General features: G+C 41.7%; 1 protein-coding gene across 3 annotated transcripts in view; it reads left to right on the top strand.

The window, feature by feature from the left end:
* Positions 1-17,420, top strand: part of LOC309445147 (UPF0461 protein C5orf24 homolog) — a 20,022-nt gene extending 2,602 nt beyond the window's left edge. The window contains exons 1-3 of one of the 3 annotated variants that reach the window (XM_082063653.1): positions 4,216-4,360; positions 12,746-13,175; positions 15,044-17,420. In XM_082063653.1, coding sequence (XP_081919779.1) covers positions 12,749-13,175; positions 15,044-15,084 — 468 coding nt within the window. In that variant the 5' untranslated portion in view covers positions 4,216-4,360; positions 12,746-12,748 and the 3' untranslated portion in view covers positions 15,085-17,420. Of the gene's footprint in view, positions 1-4,215; positions 4,361-12,745 lie in introns of those variants that run through there. The other 2 variants (XM_082063651.1, XM_082063652.1) reach the window with 2 other exon arrangements.

The following is a 17,420-nucleotide window of genomic DNA, read 5'->3' as shown; positions in this document are numbered from 1 at the left end:
ATTATGAACGAGTTTTTGTTAGTGTTGCAGTAACGCAGTGCTGACATCATGCTGTGGCAGTGGTGAGGGGGGATACTCTTGGGGTGTTGCTGTTCTTGGGAAACAGGACGCTGGCACTTGTAGGTGGCAGAGAACGGTGTACGTGAAGGTCTGTGGATCTGGAGGAGACGGTGAACACTGGGAGTGGCTCCCTGGTTCTCGCTGCAGAGTGGCACCGCGAAGATTCAGCACAGCAATGTTCCTCCCCATGTTGTGAGGGGTTAATAGACAACCTGGCTGTCGCTGTGGTGGCCGTCGGTGTGCGAGAGCTGATGTAGCGTGTCAAGGTACTCTCTGTGTGCCCGAGTGGGCAAATGAGCAGAGGTTTTGCACTGTGTCCTAGCCAGGAAAACAGAAGATAAGGACTAAATCCAGTGTTCTAGATGGGGGAAAAGAATTCATGGCAAGATGAAAAACATGTGCAATCACAGTTCAGAATTTTACACTACCCTAACTATATTGCACATTGTTGCCACCCTTTGTTTTGTTAACTAAGCAGCTTAAGGCCTAGTTTACATTGTTGTGAAAGTTGTAACCAAAGTATAATGAGTGTAGATCACTGCGCCGCACATTCTGTAGCTGTTCCCTGTCCTGGCTGCTTGAGATTTTACTTGTACAATTAAAGCAGTGCAGTCTAGGTAATGTGCATACAGCTGCTAATTGAATAAAAGATTCTGAGGCTCCAAGTGTCATCTGTAGGAGCTTTTCTCACTCAAGTCTTCCAAGTGGAAGACAAAAAATAAAGATTTTTAAGCAAAGCTTTGCTAAAATTCCGCGGTTGTAATAGATGAATATAAAGCAAACACCGAAGGCTGGATTTGGTATCTTGCTAAAATAATACTTAATACCAGAGTGTTAGGGAGAGCAAGTGCATTCTGGTATTTCAGTCCTTCAGATGTGTTTACATTTATAAGAAATGGTGGTTAATTCAGTGAAGCTAGAGACAGGGTTACAGTGACAGGTACATGTATCTCTGAGCAGGGAGCCTGCGTAGCTTCTCAGAATTAGTTTTTAATGTTCTGCCATGAACACATGCCATTGATGGCACATTGCTGAACACCTCTAATAAGAAAACCTTTTCTAAATTTGCCTAAATGTCCTTAAATGTCCTTAAATAGGCTGATGAGGTTTTTCTCAGTGTGAACGTTGGTATAAAACCAGCCCTTGCCATGAGTCTGCTCGCAGGGAGTCAATCGTGGAGGTTGCGCGCAGCCCCTTCGCTTTATCCCAGTATGAGCACTGGGCTGTGTCTGCGTGTTCTGGCCTCCTCACGTGATGCTCCAGGAATGCACTTTCCTTTGATTATTTTTCTTAACCCAGATCTCTTCCAAATATGGTCTCAGCTTAAACAAGTTTGTGTACTTAGAGCTCAGGCATTTGCAGAAGAAATTCTGGCTTCCAGCTAACTGTGGCTGAAGCAGAGGGGAGTGGAGGCGGAGAGCAACCTAAAAATGTAAAGATAAAAGGCACACAGCTGGACTCAAATTTGTCCCAAAATGTACATTTTGTAAAATGTTTATACAATGCTAGGCAGGAAGATTTGTTTTCATAATTTTAGCTACAGGGGAAACAACTGTTTTTAAATAAATGACCATTAGTCTGAGTGATTGCCACCCAAACATTGCTCCTCTGAGACTTCTCATCTGAAACAGATTTAAATATTTTTCTTTAGTCAAAATCAGAGACACAAAATTTTCAAGTTGACCAGCATAAGCAGAGGTAAATTAATTAGTATCTCAGAACTAAGTAGTTCTAGTGTGCTAAGAAATTATTAATAACCTACAGTGGAGTGAGCATATGATTCTGAAGTAATTTTATCACAGTATCACAGTATGTTTGGGATTGGAAGGGACCTCAAAAGATCATCTAGTCCAATCCCCCAATATACTTTGGCCATTTTAAGTACAAACACATTGCTCAGAACAATAAATGCTACTGGGCAACTGTTCTGAAACTAACTGCCGAGGAAAGAAAACGTTATGCTTTACGAAAATTCTTAATCTTAACTAAAACCTCCATTTCCTCTGATTGTGCATGTTAGCAAGCAAGTGACTTTGTAAAAATTATGAATGCTGATAATTCACAGTGAAAGAGGAGGTTGTGGCAGTTACGGTGCTGAATTCTGGCTTGCTCAGCCAGCTGTGCATCTGAGGGACGGTGAGAAGCTCCTGTGTTGGCAGAAGGAGAAACTTGTACTTTTAGGCCCTTCCTCTCCTTGAAAATTTGGATCCCCCCATGAGAACTCCGGTGAGGAAGACGGAAAACAGGACTTTGTGATCCGGATGCAGGAAGGGGCAACATTTCATTGTATCTTCTACCTTATGGCTAATGAACATAATTATTTGCTACTGCTAGTGAAAGCCGCCCTTCAGAGAAGGGGGAAGCAGATTCACAGTCGGAGTAACGGCCGTGCTGCAGGCCCTGGGGACAAGCCGCAGACCAATTTGTCTTTTGTTTGTTCCTGTTTTTATTAGCATGGCGGGCAGATGAGGAAACCGGACCCCTTTGCTACCAGATTAATAGTTGAGCACAGTGTGCACTGGAGTTGGCTCATCTGGACCACGATCCAGGGCAGTCACGCAAACCTGGCACCCTCACCGAGGCTTGTGCAGCTCCAAGGTCAAGCGTTTAGGTCTTGCTTTGCCACCCATAGCCCCCAAACAAACCCGATTCAGGTTTCACAGCTTCTCGGGATGGAACCTTCTGCTGCTTCAAATTATAAGATCACTTCTCTCTATTACCTGACCGCTTCTCCATTTTGTTCAGATCACGATTTCTAGCTAAATCAGGAACCTAAGCCCAGCCAAACTCCCATCACCTCAAGACTAAGACACTAAAAGGAAAATATCCAAGAGGTATCAAACTCTACTGCTTTTGATTGGCAGTGGCTTTCCAACAAGAGCTAAAAAACAGCAGAAAGATGAGGTTTGTAAATAAACTGAATAATTTGCTAAATTAAGCTAAATAAACACTGGTTTTCCTGCTGCTTTCTTATAATGCAAGTGAAGATTCCTGCCTGTGTTAGGAAGCACTGGCAAAAAATGAGCCATCGTCTTGGCAGGATGTTTCACAGCAATTTTTGGCCTGAAGAACTCCAAGTATTATAGAAATGGAATATCACAGGGTTGAAGTACAGCAGCCAGCTCCCCAAACAACAGCAGGAGAGGAAAATATTTAGAAAAAACAGAATTAGCTGGTTTTTTTAAAGCTGCAGGGTTTTTTTTGCCTGATCTTTCTTGCTTTTTAAGACCTCATCTGAATAATGCAGACGATCTTTTTCAGTTGTCAGTCATGTCGGGACTTACATGTTCATTTAAACCCTCTAAATCGAAGGTGTATATGCTACTGTTTATCAGTGGCTCAAGAGTACTACCACAGTAACTAAACTCTATAATGCAGATAGATGAAGTAGGGCAAAATCTTCAGTCATCAACAGTATTTCATTGGAGCAGCTGCTGTAAGACACAAGTGGCTAATGGTGCATGGACTCAGCTCTGAGTTACATTGGAAGTGGCTGCTGTCATCATTGCCGAGAACTAACCTAATACATCATTTTGATACAGTCCTAAAGCTTGGCTATTCTATAATGGATTGCAACATGTGTACGTTTGAGATGGAGGGTGTCATTCTTCTCCATCCAAATGATAGTCATGGGAACATCCTGTGTTTTCATGAACATCCCTAAACCCTTTATGGTATTTCAAATATAGAGAACATATTCTAGGATGTATTTTACTGTACAAGAAATCAGCGATTTATCCTTCAGAGCCAAATGCAAACGCAAACGTGGATCATACTCTTCATGAGGTGAAGAAGAACAGGAATAATGGACCAGAGCTGGTCCTGCTGCTCAGCAACTCCTCTGCTCCCGGGCCCTGTCACAGACCTCTGGGACTGTGGGGATCGTTTGCCTGTGCTCAAAGCTGCTGCACGCCTGCCTGGCGGCCCTGCCTCATGCTGTGCAGGAAAGTGAGGAGCCGCCCCACCGCGGCCCTCACCGCGCTGTGTGCGCCTCGCACCTCAGCCGGGTGCCTGCCCGGCGCCTTCCCGCCCGCAGGACAAAATGGCGGCGGGTTCTCGGCACAGAGCGCCTGGGAGGCGGGAGCAGCCGCCCGCCGGCCCGGCCCGGCCCCGCCCCGCGCACGCTCGCCGCGCGTCCCCGCGGCGCGTCCCCGCTCGGGAGCGCGCCCCCGCCCTCCCGCCTGCGCCCGCCGCAGCGCCGCTCCCTGCAGCCGCCCGGCGGGGTGTGGGGGAGGCGGCCGCTCGCTCCCACCCACCGCCCGCTCTCCCGCCGCCCTGCAAGTCGCCCCGATCTCCTCAGGTAGGTGCAGGCCCGGGGCTGCGTCCCCCGGCCCCTTCTCCGCGCGGTGGGAGGTGGCAGGCGGGCAAGATGGAGACGCGGCCGACGGGGGAGGGGAACAAGCTCCGCTCCCCTCCCCCGCGGGCCGCGTCCTGCCCCGCCGCTGAGGGGGTCCCCCGGTCTCCTCGCGGGGGGCTCCGCCTGCGAGCCCTTCTGGGGTGCGGGAGCCGGGCCCCGCAGGCGGGGAGCTGCGCCATCGCCACCCCCGTCCCGCTGTGCCCCCCGAGCCGGGCTGTGCCCTGGGCTGGGGGGAGGCGGCCGCAGCCTGGGCCGAGCGGGGCTTTGGGCCGGGCACTGTTCCGTGCCAGCCGCAGGAGACAGGTGACACCAAGGCCAGCACCCCGCGGTGGACGCTGAGGCGGCAGGACGGGGCTGCGCCGCCCCTTTGTCCCCTCAGCTGGCCCGGGGCCGCTCCAGGTGGAGCTGGGCCCTCCCAGCCCGGCCTGTCCGCGGTGCGCAGGGATCGGGAACTCCCTTCAGCACCCGCCGCTCTGGTGCGTGGGGATAGCGGGTACGCAGGGGTTTTTACTTGGGACATATTTGTATTAGTGTGGGGGGTCTTAATGCCTGCATACAGGCCATGGATGTATTTCCTCGGCACACCTATGGTAGTGCCTTCATTTACCTGCGTGTCAGGGTACCTGGAGAGCCTCTGCTGTGTTCCTTCTATGCCTCTTTGCGTTCTGGCATGGTGCGTGTGAACGGTGTATATTCTTGTGGATAATTACGGATAGTTTAGTGCATCCGTTTTTTTGTGCATAGCCCTTCTGGAGTAATTAATTAGTGGGTGGTTGCACCTTTAATTTGTATGCATTTCTCTCGGGATATCACTCTAACAAAAGTAACAGCTATTTTGATCCATGTGGTTTTTATTTTTGTAAAATGAAAGAGTCAGAGGAACACTCAGTTCATATATTTCTTAAATGATGGATTATTTCTATTTCAATCTTCAGATGCCACAGTTTCTCTTACAACTTCTTTTTTTTTTTTTTTTTCTGTGTGCATATCCTTTAGGTTCTAAATACAACCTTAAACGAAAAAAGTCCTGCACGTTTGTCCATTGACCATTGTTGAATAGATTCAACAAGTGGACTTTGTCTTTCTGCAGTCTAGCATGAGTACACTGCAGTGGCTGCGTTTGGTGTGTTGACAGATGTCTGGAGCTGTTTGCACTAGTCCTGTGGCAGAGAAACACACCGTGGAAGTGCACATCAGGAAGGAGATGGTTGATCCATCTCTTAAGCTTCCAAATCCTTTTGTGGGAGGAGGGTAGGGAAAGAGGAGAGGGGAGGTGAGAACACCCACTGAGATGAATGAGCACCTCTCACCTCTCCGAGCTGTTGTTCTAGACTACAGTGAGGTCTGTTCCCTGGGGAGAAGAGCAAGTGGGTGAGAACACCCACGGAGATGAATAAGCACCTCCAGCTCCTCAAAGCTGATGTTCTAGGCTATGGCAAGGTCTGCTCCTGCTTACCTGGGAATAGCTCCTTGAGGTGAATGGGCAATTTCAAAAACACTAATAATCCTTTCTTTATAAAGATCTACCTCTACCTGCTCTGTCATTCATGCACGTATTTGGATTGCCTTGAAGTCTGGTAATTACAGAACCACAGAATAATCAGGGTGCAGTTTCACAACCTCGTTGTTCTAAGCCAGTCTATCTGGCCTGATGACTGCCTTGATTCTGCACTCCCCCGTTCCCAGCTGTAGGGTTTTTTCCTCAACCGTCATTGCCGTTGCTGTGTTTGGGACTTGTCATACTCTTCATTCAAGTCTTCTAAGTCCATTAAGATGTCAAAAATCTTTTTTTTTTTGAGACCTGCTTAGGCTTTTAAGTAACAGGGACCAGGGGGGAGTGAGTCAGTGGCAGCCAATGAGTAATGTGGCTTAGGCAGACCTGGGATCTCAGTCTCTCTCTTTGCTTCTAATGGAAATGTGTGTTTCTGTTCTTCTCTTGTCTCAATGCCAGACAACTGTTAATTTTTTTTTCTTGTTGGATTAGTTTTCACCTGGGTAGGGTCCCTGGTGTTAGTTTGTCCTGCTCTTGCACAACAGTTATTGTTGGCACAAGGAGCAGGAATGTGAGAGGAAAGGGCAAGATTGTCCTGTGCAGAAAAAAATGCAGATTAAGAGTGGTTTCTATTGATTCTGAAAACAAACTGTCAATTGTGTCAGTGTAACTAGACGTACATAGTTAATTAAGTTATTGACGTGATCATCCTTAATTTTTGTGAAGCTGTCCTAACCCTTTCAAATGCACCATCATTACATGGTTATATGATCTTAATTTTGGGGTGGGAAGAAGTCAGCTGACATTCTTGCTGATGTTAGCATCTAGTGAAACTCCACCCTTAGATAGGACTTTTTTGTCTTTTAAGGCTAGAGAGCCTAACAATTAGTTGTTTGTCTGGTTTTGCAATCAAATAATGAATGATCCATAAAAGTTCACAGTTTACTTGATGCCCTAGCTAGTGCCTGATGATACCTAATCTTTGTGAGAGCAGAGCTGATCTCAGTCTTTAATACAAAGCTGGTGATTGGGCTTTGGAGAGCACTGTTTCTCCAAGAGTGTCTGAGCCAAAAGACTTGAACTCCTGGAGGCACAAGGATGTTCCCAGGTTTCAGTGCTCTGGTGAGGAGCAGTAGTTGCAGCCCCATTGCGAGGGGAGGCTCCCCCTCCGCCTGGCACGTCTGGGGAAGAGGAATTTGAAGGAGGTGGGTATATCTGCTCTAAATATCTCTTCCCTTCTGTCATGTAAGAAAATTACCCTGGGTAACTGGGGGAAGGACTGTACTTGTAAGTTGTTGTATTGCTTGGGGAAGTCTTAATTTCTTAGTCTTTTTGCACTAGGAGTAGTTGAGAAAGAAACTGTTTTCAAAATCATAGAATCATTTTGATTGGACAGGACTCTCAAGATTGAGTCCAACCATTAACCCAACACTGGCACTAAACAATGTCCCTGAGAACCTCATCTAAACACCTTCTAAACATCTCCAGGGATGGTGACTCCACCACTGGACGGGGTGGCATAAAATAATGTTCTCTCTTCAGTTTGCAGTCTCACGTTGTTATGTAGGATCTCTAGTGAGTCACTGCTGTAAAGAAATTGTTGCTCATATTTTGGCTGGCTTTAATGTATTTTACCTAGCGTCAAATGATGAGGAAAAAATGTATTATGCAATCAGCTGTGGAATGTGCTTTGTAAGCACACTTTGAAGAAAGTGGTTATCCAGCTTAGTAGATCAGATTTCAAGTTCATGTTCCAGGTGTTACCATGCATGTTGTGCCACTGACAGGATTACATACTTAGTATTTATTGTGAAAAAAACAGTTTTAAGTTTTAAAAAATTGGGTAAGGCCCTACTTTAGCAAGAACTAATGTGTAGAAAAAGAGCTGGCAATAAAAGGGACACTTGAAAAGCATTTAAATTGATATTCGTTCTTTTCACCAAGTGACGAAATTATTTCTTACACCCAATGTCCTAAGAGGGAAAAGCAGAACCAATACCATATCTCTGTTGCAATCTTGAAAGGCAAAATATATGTGCTGATTAAACTCCCCTTGCAAAGAAAATGAGCCCTTTGGTATTCCCCGGGGCCTACAGCCCCTGTGCTGTTGTACGTGGCATAGAGTGTTCTTTATGCAGAGATCTCAAACAGAGCCGGTCCTGTGCTCCACTCCAGCGGTTTTAATTGGTAAAAGTGACATTCAGAGTACTAGTGCAAGCTACAAGAAATAATGCTTGTAGCTGCTTGTGATTTAAAGGAATATGTCATACAGTTTGTATGTGTTGGATGATTGTGAAAATACACTGCTACAGCCTTCTGCTGCTCCATCAATACAATTGAAGCTATTGCAAGCTCAGTGATGGAAAACTTCAGAAAAATCAGTGGGTTTTATATATTAACCCTCATTAAAAGCAAAATAGTCCCTGTTGGTGATAGGAGGTTACCTTTCCTGGTGTTCGTAATTTGAAAAGCTGTGATACAGATGTACTTCCAGTTTTGCTCTGATTGAAGTGTGTTTTACCAGAAGTTGAAAGCACTTGCTGGGTCAGGTCTGTTTTGGTGCTGACCAGGCGTAGTTACAGAAAGCAGGCTGGAGGGGTGAGGCCAGAGCAGTTGCCACCTTCTTATGTTGGAACTGATTATTCTGCTTAATGCAGATAATGGGTCACAGGTCCAGTACTCAGTATAAAATATTTAATGACCAAGTGTCTGTTCCGAAGGGTTTGCGTACTTTCTCTGCTCATCAAAGTTCTTATCTTGTCTACACTGGCAGCTAAATTCTGCCCGTGAAGAAGGCAAAGGACATGATATTTGAAATCTAAAGACAGCATCATGTCACAACCCAAAAGGGTGTTTTTATGTAATGTCATTTGAGTAGCTTGGATCCTAAAATTTTGTATAGTGAACAGGACATGAATGGGGATTTTCTGTGTAGTTCAAGCCTAGAGAGAGATGGGTCATACCAGTGGCAGAAGCCTTAGCAGTTGTAAGCTAGAACTCTGCAGTGTGCTAACCTGTATTTAGGGATACGAGGATGCACTCTCTCTGTCCAAAACCTGTAATACCACTGGAATTAAACAAGATTTCTTAAGTGTTTTGCTGCATCTGTATTGCCTAAGTAGGGTTTCTGTTTCATCTCCCAGCAGAAGAAAGCAAACAATACCATGCTTGACTGTGAAATACCAAAATTCGTAATGGCAGCCTCATACATTATGTATTAACTGATCAGCCTGTCATCTGAGCAACCCAAAACTTCACAGTCACGTGGCCAGCGCTAAGGGAGGTTAACTTTGGCGGGTGCTTGGGAGAGTGGCAGTGCAGCCGTGCTTTAAAAGAAGGGATCCTCACCACTTCCAGAAATCCACAGCAGCAAAGCTCTGCAGGTCCTGGATTGATGGTCCCGTTTCTTTCTTTTTTTCTAGCAGTGGTGGAGATTCTGCACTTCATTGTGTCGGAAGCTCTAGTGCTGCCTCTCTTTTTTCCAAACCTAGCTTATCCAGTCATCTCCCTTCCACAGCGTTGTATAAAAATAAATTACCAGATAGGAAAGGATCCATACAGAAAATGCTCTACACCCACTTTCCAGTAAAAGATATTTTTGAGATATTAACTAAATTTCATTACTACAGTGCCTCATCTTAACTACTTTTTTACACAGACACTCAGCCAGGCAGTTCAATCAGTTTAGAAACTGGTTTAAGTAAACTGTTGCAAATATCTTTTAGGTGTCTATTGACAGGTTTAAAACAAGGAAGTTCTATTTCTCTGGAAACTTTTGTGGCCAGGTTTATTTGAGAGTGAAAGCACACAAAGTTGTGTGTGTTTGGCTATACAATTAGCTAGAGTATGATTTTTAAGTTGGCATAGCTTTGCATTTTATACTGATTCTCATTTATACTGTATCTCCCTGCCAGGAAACCTGCTTCCACTCTACAGATAGACTGACTGCATTCTTTTATTCCCTGCTGTAATGTGAAGTAAAATTACACTGGAGATGTCCATGGTAGGGTAATTAAGCTCGATTGCAGATTTCCTTTTTTAAATTTTTCACAAAAACATCTTGAATCAAAAAACACAGAGTACGAACTTTGGCTACTACTTGCAATTTTCATGGCTTGATGAAAAATTGGCCTTCTTCCATCAAGATTGTGGGGTTTTTTTAAGCTTCTTCCTCTTGTAAGAAATTTTAAATGGTTCCTGATTTGTATGTTTTTCTTCTTTCATCAGTTCCAGTGCTGTTGCCAGATGGAAGGTAAACTGGCATCAGCCAGGATTTGTATGCAAAGTTTGTGTTTGTCAGGAGCTCTTAGGGATATTACAGGAGACAAAATACAGGCATATGATGCTGAAGCTCCAACGTTTGCCCGTTACAGCAGGATACAGTCACTGTCTGGGAGTACCTGTGATGGTTCTCTGCATGAAAGATGAATGGTGTCCGTAGGAATAATTCCTCTGACAGTAATGAGGAGAAAAAGCAGAGAATTAGAATGTAACATAGAGAAGAACGAGTCTGAGCAGTCGTTGGTCTCCTGAGAAATCCCAGGGGCCTCCACTGCATTCAGTGCCTTCTCCCTGCTCTGGTATGTTCCTCAGACACTGAGCAGCTGAACTGATCCTTCTTTGTTGAGCTCGGAGTGGCTTTTTGGGGCGAAAGCCAGTACTCCTGTGCTTAAAGTGAGCGCTGAGACAAGAATGCTGCTAACCACTCCAAGTGTCCTCTAGTGTATCCACAAACAGTTGAACAGCCTTTCAGAGCCACTGGGCTTTCTCTCTTGGCAGCAAAAGTACATTAGCAGAACCCTTATGTTTGCAATTATGTATCATAAAAAATCTCAGGTATTTTTGTGATATTGTGAACCCTATTCTAGTGGGGTTAAAGAAAGGCAACTTTTTTTTTTCTTTTTTACTGCTAATAAGCTTAAGCTTCCTTTTTATTGCTGCACAGGAAAGTCTGGCTGGTCTCTTGACCTATAGCTTACTGCCTTTGTTTTTTTGCAAAGAGCAGGCTTGCTAATTATTCTTAGTTGTTTCGTTTGCTAATCAACACCCGCAATAAAAGTGGTTTCACATTTGTTCCACTATAGCCCATTCCACACACCAGAACTGTAGTACTCAGATAATCTCTGCTAGAACCATGTCATATTTAAACTATATTACTATAATAATTTCACTGTTTGACATAAAACCATATTCATGTATTTGCACAAGAGTAATGCCTACACTGTGATGTGCATTTGACAAGCCAAAGTAAATTTGGTATACAACAGGGAACATATCCATTGTAATGAGATGAAAAGGGCACAGGGATTTACTCCTGGGTAAATAGACTCTCTGCTCTATGCTTTCTCTGTCTGGGAGGAGACATTCATAACTGCCAAATAAATTCAGTAATCAATGGCAGAATTTATATTGGGTTGCTTTAGGTGATATTCCAGAGCTACTGCAGGGAAAACACAATACATCTTCCAGGCCTATCTACTAGAGCAATTTACCACAGGAAGAAATACTTGTTGTCCTAAGCATGACTGTAGGATGCAGAAATACTTTGATGTGCCAAATATTGATGGGCTTAATCTTGTCTTCAGCATGGCTAAATATTATTATCTTAAACCGAGTATTTGCATCTCATTGTAGAACCAATAGAGTTGATGGGTGAAATTATCATTGTGTTGCTCCTTGAGTGGCTTGCTGGCTTCTTATAGTATTGCCACTATGAAGAAATCTGAGGCAGTATCTGTGCAGTTGGTGTTTAGAAGCATTAATACTAAAAAAGTTTTAGAATACCAGTAGAATTCTTAATTGTTGTGATTCCGTGCCAGTACATATGTAGCAGGGATTTGATATATGGATATAAGCATAACCTATTTACACAGAAATAGTTGCTTGTAATTATGACGGTGACCATATGTGGTTTCTAGCAGCTGGATGACAGTTTGTCCATTGGAAGCAGGTTTGCCTGCAGTAACGTGCAGGTGAGGGTCACCCTGCTGCTGTCCTGAAGATGGGGCTTTGATTCTTGTTTAAAGAAATAAACCTCTGTAAACAGAGCACAGCTCAACTTGGTTTTGTCTAATGAAAAGAGCAGGCTCTATAAAACAGTTGTTGACATCAATATGCCACGTTTGTTTTCCAGAATATTTGGAGACGTGTGACAACATGCGCATCTGTAATCGGAGTTGTGGTGTTTTTCACAAAGTTCCTATGTTAGAGTTGGCATTGCCAGCAATTGGTACCTGCTTTTCTGACTAGGATGGCAGTGGCATTTCTGCCGTCTAGCTTCTTGCACTTTGCAATAGACTCATTTTGTACCTCTCTTTTCCAGCTATGGGACCATCATCTTTACTGAATGCCTTACCTGGTTCTTTCTTTCACATTAATTGTGACAAGAAATGACAAAACTGATTAGTGTCTTATTAATTTGCTGCAGTTAAGAAAAAGAAAAAAGAAAAGAAAGAAGAAATCTTTAGGAGCCTGTATTTGCTAAGTTAAGAGAGTGATACCATGTTTTTCCTTGGCTCACAGGTGATAGGTTAATCTTGCAGCTAGAACAGCTAGAATTTAGATGAGATTCTGTTAGAAGGGTTTTGAAATGGTGGTGGGTGAGTGGATACTGATTATCTTGGTTACTGTAATCTAATCTTCCTTAATTACACCTATCTGAATAATACATAGTTAAAATTGTCATTTTTAAATATGTTTAAAGGTTACTGTGTTTTACAAAAAATAGACAAAGTAGTTTCAACTAATTTTAAGAAACAGAGGTAGCTTTTGTCACTTGTGGAATGCTGTAGTATTCTTATATATTGATACATATTTGTCTCTCTTATTTTTGATAGAAAATGATGCACCCGGTTGCCAGCAGCAATCCAGCTTACTGTGGGACCGGCAAGAGTTCTTGCCTTAACGAAGACAATGTGAGAGCTGCCGATCAGTTTGACTTGTACGCCACACAGCAAAGCAAATATAGCCACGCAGTCAGCCACAAACCGATTGCGTGCCAGAGACAAGATGCATTGAATGAATCGCACTTGCAGACCACAAGTGGCAGGAATATAGAGACAAAAGATGAACTAAAGAAAAAGAAAAACCTCAACCGATCTGGTAAACGTGGAAGGCCATCAGGGACCACCAAATCAGCAGGGTACCGAACCAGCACAGGTCGACCCCTGGGGACCACCAAAGCAGCTGGATTTAAGACAAGTCCAGGCAGACCCTTGGGTACAACTAAAGCAGCAGGATACAAAGTCAGCCCAGGCAGACCTCCAGGTAGCATTAAAGCTCTATCACGGCTTGCAAATCTCAATTATACTTGTGACGGTGCAGCTTTTCCCTATCCTATGGTGCATAACAGAGGAGTACATGCTGCTGGTGAAACTAGTAGCAAAATGAAACAGCCTAATGAATGAAAGGAGCAAATTAGTAACTCCTTACTAATCCACTTTACTCTGAGTTTTGGCATGTTTCTTGCATTTTGTTGTAGTGTTTGCCTAAGTCTGAATTTCTAGATTTTCTTTTTATTCAAATAATACCATAGCCTACAGGTGCAATTCGGTAACTTTTAAAGCTATGTTGAGGAGGCACTGGTTTAAAGGGGCTTTTGTTGGCTTTAAATCATAATTTATAAGGAAGTCTGAAGTGATGTGTGTACCTTGGTGTTGATACTTAAATAATGTCCATGTCCCTAGTTTTACATGCAATTTCTGGTAAATCTAGTTGTGTGGTCATGCATTATATAATTAAAATAAAGAGGACAGAATTAGCTGGCTATTGGTTCATGATGTGACCTGTCCCACAGTAAGGAACGTAGCCAGATGAGTTCTTACTTGATAAGAAAAATTGATGAAGCAGCAAGTTACATCTTCCACTTCTGCAAGAGCTTCTACAGACCTCAAATAGATACTTAAAAAACAAAGAAAGAAACTCAAGCTTTTTTTTTAAAGTGCTGATTTCAGGTGGCTTTTGTTTCTGGAGTTATAGCAGTAAGACAATTTCAACTAGTGCTCCAAAAATATTTTTGAAAATATTAAAGAAAACTGAGCATTTGTACAACACATTACAGCTTCACAGCACCTTATTAATACAAGCTAATTCGCCTTTAGGTGATAGCTGTTCTTTTAGTTCTGCTGTTACAGGATTCTGCTGTGTGATTTTGAAATGCCTAATAGTACCTATACCAAACCACAAGTAATTCTTTGAAATTTGAAATATTTTATAAGAAATTAAGAACTGTTTGTTGTAGTTATGCACTTGGTTAATATTAAACAGTATGTTCTTAAATCTGTAAATAGGTATTTACACTCTTTTTTGCCTTTAAAATCTGTGTTTAGGTGGCGACAGTTTAATAGCTTTTAAAGTATTAATCTATAATGTTTACAAATTAAACTTTTTAAATAGATGCTGTTGCCAAGTTTTCAGACTTAGTTTTGCCAGGTATTCCTGGAAATAGAGTTATTTCGTTGTTTGACACTTATACTATATTTAAGTTATGGAAGCTTATATATCTACCAAAGGACACCGTTTTCATGATTAATAAAAGCAAACTGTATAGCTGGTGCAAACAGGATGCAGTTTACTGCACTGCCAGACCCCAGATACAAAGTAATTCATCTATGCACACAAGCTGAAAAAAAATGTTGTTGGTTAACTATAAATACCTTTCTTGACTCAAACGAAAACCTTTCCTCCTTCTAAAAGAAATGTTCCATTTTTCAGCTATGTTTAGTGGGGTTTTTTTAAGTGTGAGAGAGTGTGTGTGTGTGTAAAATACTTTCATCTAGACTTCAAAAAATTAGTCCTCAATGTTGCATATTGTTTGTTCTAAATTTGTTTTACTGGAATTAAAGCATTTTTTTTTCATCTGAAAGTAAGTTTACATTTAAGTTGTTTCACTTATAACATGGTGTTATGATAAGTTTGTAGCTTCAATTATCTGGTTGGGGGGATATATAGAGTTTGCAGATTTGGGGAAGCAGAAAAATTTGGGTTAATTGAGCTTGCGCTGAATGAGTATGAGTAATGATGCTGATAATTTTTGTTAACATAAATGCTATTCTGGCCTGCTGTCATTTTGATGAGAACTCTTGATTTCAGTGATGACAACTTAAGAAACAGATGTTTCATACCTTTTTTATCAGGAAAAAAGCAGCAAGCCTTCAGGTGTTCCAGTGATGCCTAACACATATTGAGCTGGACTTTATGCTGTACTTTACAATAGGTGTGTTGAATTGTTTTGGGGGAACTGTGTATGCACTGGCAACTAAGACAATGAACCTCAACGGCTCCTTAGTCGATAGATGAACTAACGGCAGCTAAACTGCTACTAAAAATAGTTTCTTCATGCTGAAGCTATGACATCCAGTTATATGTTCTGTTCCTCAACAAACTCGCAAATCTGAAATTTAGCAATCTTTCTCAGAACGATGTAACTTCCGACACATGCAAAATGCTAACGTGAGTTAATTCACCCTCAGGATCTGTGTTGTATTGGCTGTTTTTAATCAGATGATTTTTCAAAAAAAGACTGCTTTAAGTTCTTTGCTGAACTCAGCTGGGAAAGCCGTCCTCTTCAGCTGAATGTAGTAACTGCACCTCGCTGCAAGGAACAACACGTGTTGCATGTCACCGCTGTACCTTGGAGAAACTCCACGTCTTACCTCCTCCTTGATCCTCTTTGCTCCTGTTTTGTTTCTCACTTTTGCATCTACTCGATGGTGCTGTGCCGTGTGTCAGGAGATAATGCAGATGTATTGCCGTTCTGCTAGTATAATGAATTTTGTATTCGAGTATGCTGATGAACTAATGAAATCATCTAGGCAGTTTCTGTTCATTACCGTGTTTATTGATTAGATCAGATGGAATATAATCCCAGAAAAAAAAACAAACAAACAAAACACAAACAATTAACGTTGTCAATTGTGAAATTATGAACATAAAGTAGAAAAGTGTTCTGAGAGTCTGTAACGGGCTGCTTGGCACTCTAGTTTTAGTTAGGAGACCAGAAATGCATTGCTGAGCATTTCCTAATTCTGGTTTATTTGATATCTGACTATAGCTTCCTGGTGCCGTGCAGTGAGGGGAAGAAAAAAGAAGATATTCAAAATGAACTAGAAATGGAATTTTCAAATACTTCTGCTTTTCCTATGTATAATCTGCAGAATACATTGTACTTTTTTTCAACACTTTTCTTTCCATGAGAAACACTGAAACAGCATGCTAATGCCTAAATTTTATTAGTATCAATGGGAAAACTGGTCTTTTCCCCCCATAGTATGAAAACATTACTTGCAAGGTAAATTGCTTATTTTATGTATCATAATTCAGCTATTCATAAACTAGGGTCACTGTTGTGTGTTAACACTGTTTGGAAGATCTACATGTCAAGTTTGTTTTTTAATAATTTCTTTTAATTATCAAGTTTCTAACATCTTATTTATACATAAATAAAATGTATTAGCTTGCTATTATTCCTTAATGATGCTATACAGTTCACTGTTTAATATACATATAATAACTGCTATTCAGTTTCTGATTAAATTTACTTAAACTTTAAAACCAAATAATTTTTCTATTATAAAGTCTTGCACTGGACATATTTAAGATGCTAGCACCCTATTTTGGCAGAAAAAAACTCAGATACCATCAGAAGTGGCTGACTTTGATATCAAAGGTAGTATTTTTAAAATCAGCAGTTAGCTTTGTCATTAAAGCAATGTTTTTTATATCTTGGATTTAGTATCAAGAGCCATTAAAGATCTCTGTTCTGAATGAATATATTTTATTTTGTCTGAAAGATCTTAAGAGTTCAGTCAGGACGAAACCAAGCCTTGTCAGTGAAAAGTGATGTGTCTGTGAAAAGAATTACTTGGAACTACAATACACAGAGTACACAGATACAGTACAGTACACAGATGAGAATTTAACTCCCTCCCCCATTTTTGAAGAGCTTTAAAAGGCAGAGCAATGTGAAGTCATTCGTCCGATGGTTTCATTAGCTGTAACTCTGCTATTCTTTGTTATATGTGTAATAATGTTTCACGCTATCCTTAGAGTTGACAATTAAAACAGTTGATAACAATCATAAATACTTTGAACTGCAGACTTCATTTCTGACCACAGAAGTTTATTCTTCTCTATTTTAATGCATATATTTTAACACTGCTTAAATATATTTATGAATTTAGTAGAGACTAGACCTTTCTCCTTGTGATTTTTTTTTCCAAATAGATAAATCTGTATTCTGAAATTTGAACCACTTTCTGATACTTTAATCTTTCATCATTGGCTTTTCCACAGGTTTACTTTGCAGGAAACAGTAATCTATTAAATAACTAGTATCAGCACCCAGTCCTCTGCTGTAAAAAGCCTGATTAGATACTGTGTATGTTTTTATGTCCATGAACTTGAGCTACTCGTGTGCAATTATGTGTATGGGAATGGAGTAGTGTTCATGATCTGTATTTACATCATCATATGGATGTATATTTATTAATAAAGTTAATACTTTAAAACCTA

Source organism: Streptopelia decaocto (genome assembly GCF_964273445.1).
Source record: "Streptopelia decaocto genome assembly, chromosome: 12".
NCBI lineage: Eukaryota > Metazoa > Chordata > Aves > Columbiformes > Columbidae > Streptopelia > Streptopelia decaocto.
This window is presented reverse-complemented; position numbering and strand designations above follow the sequence as displayed.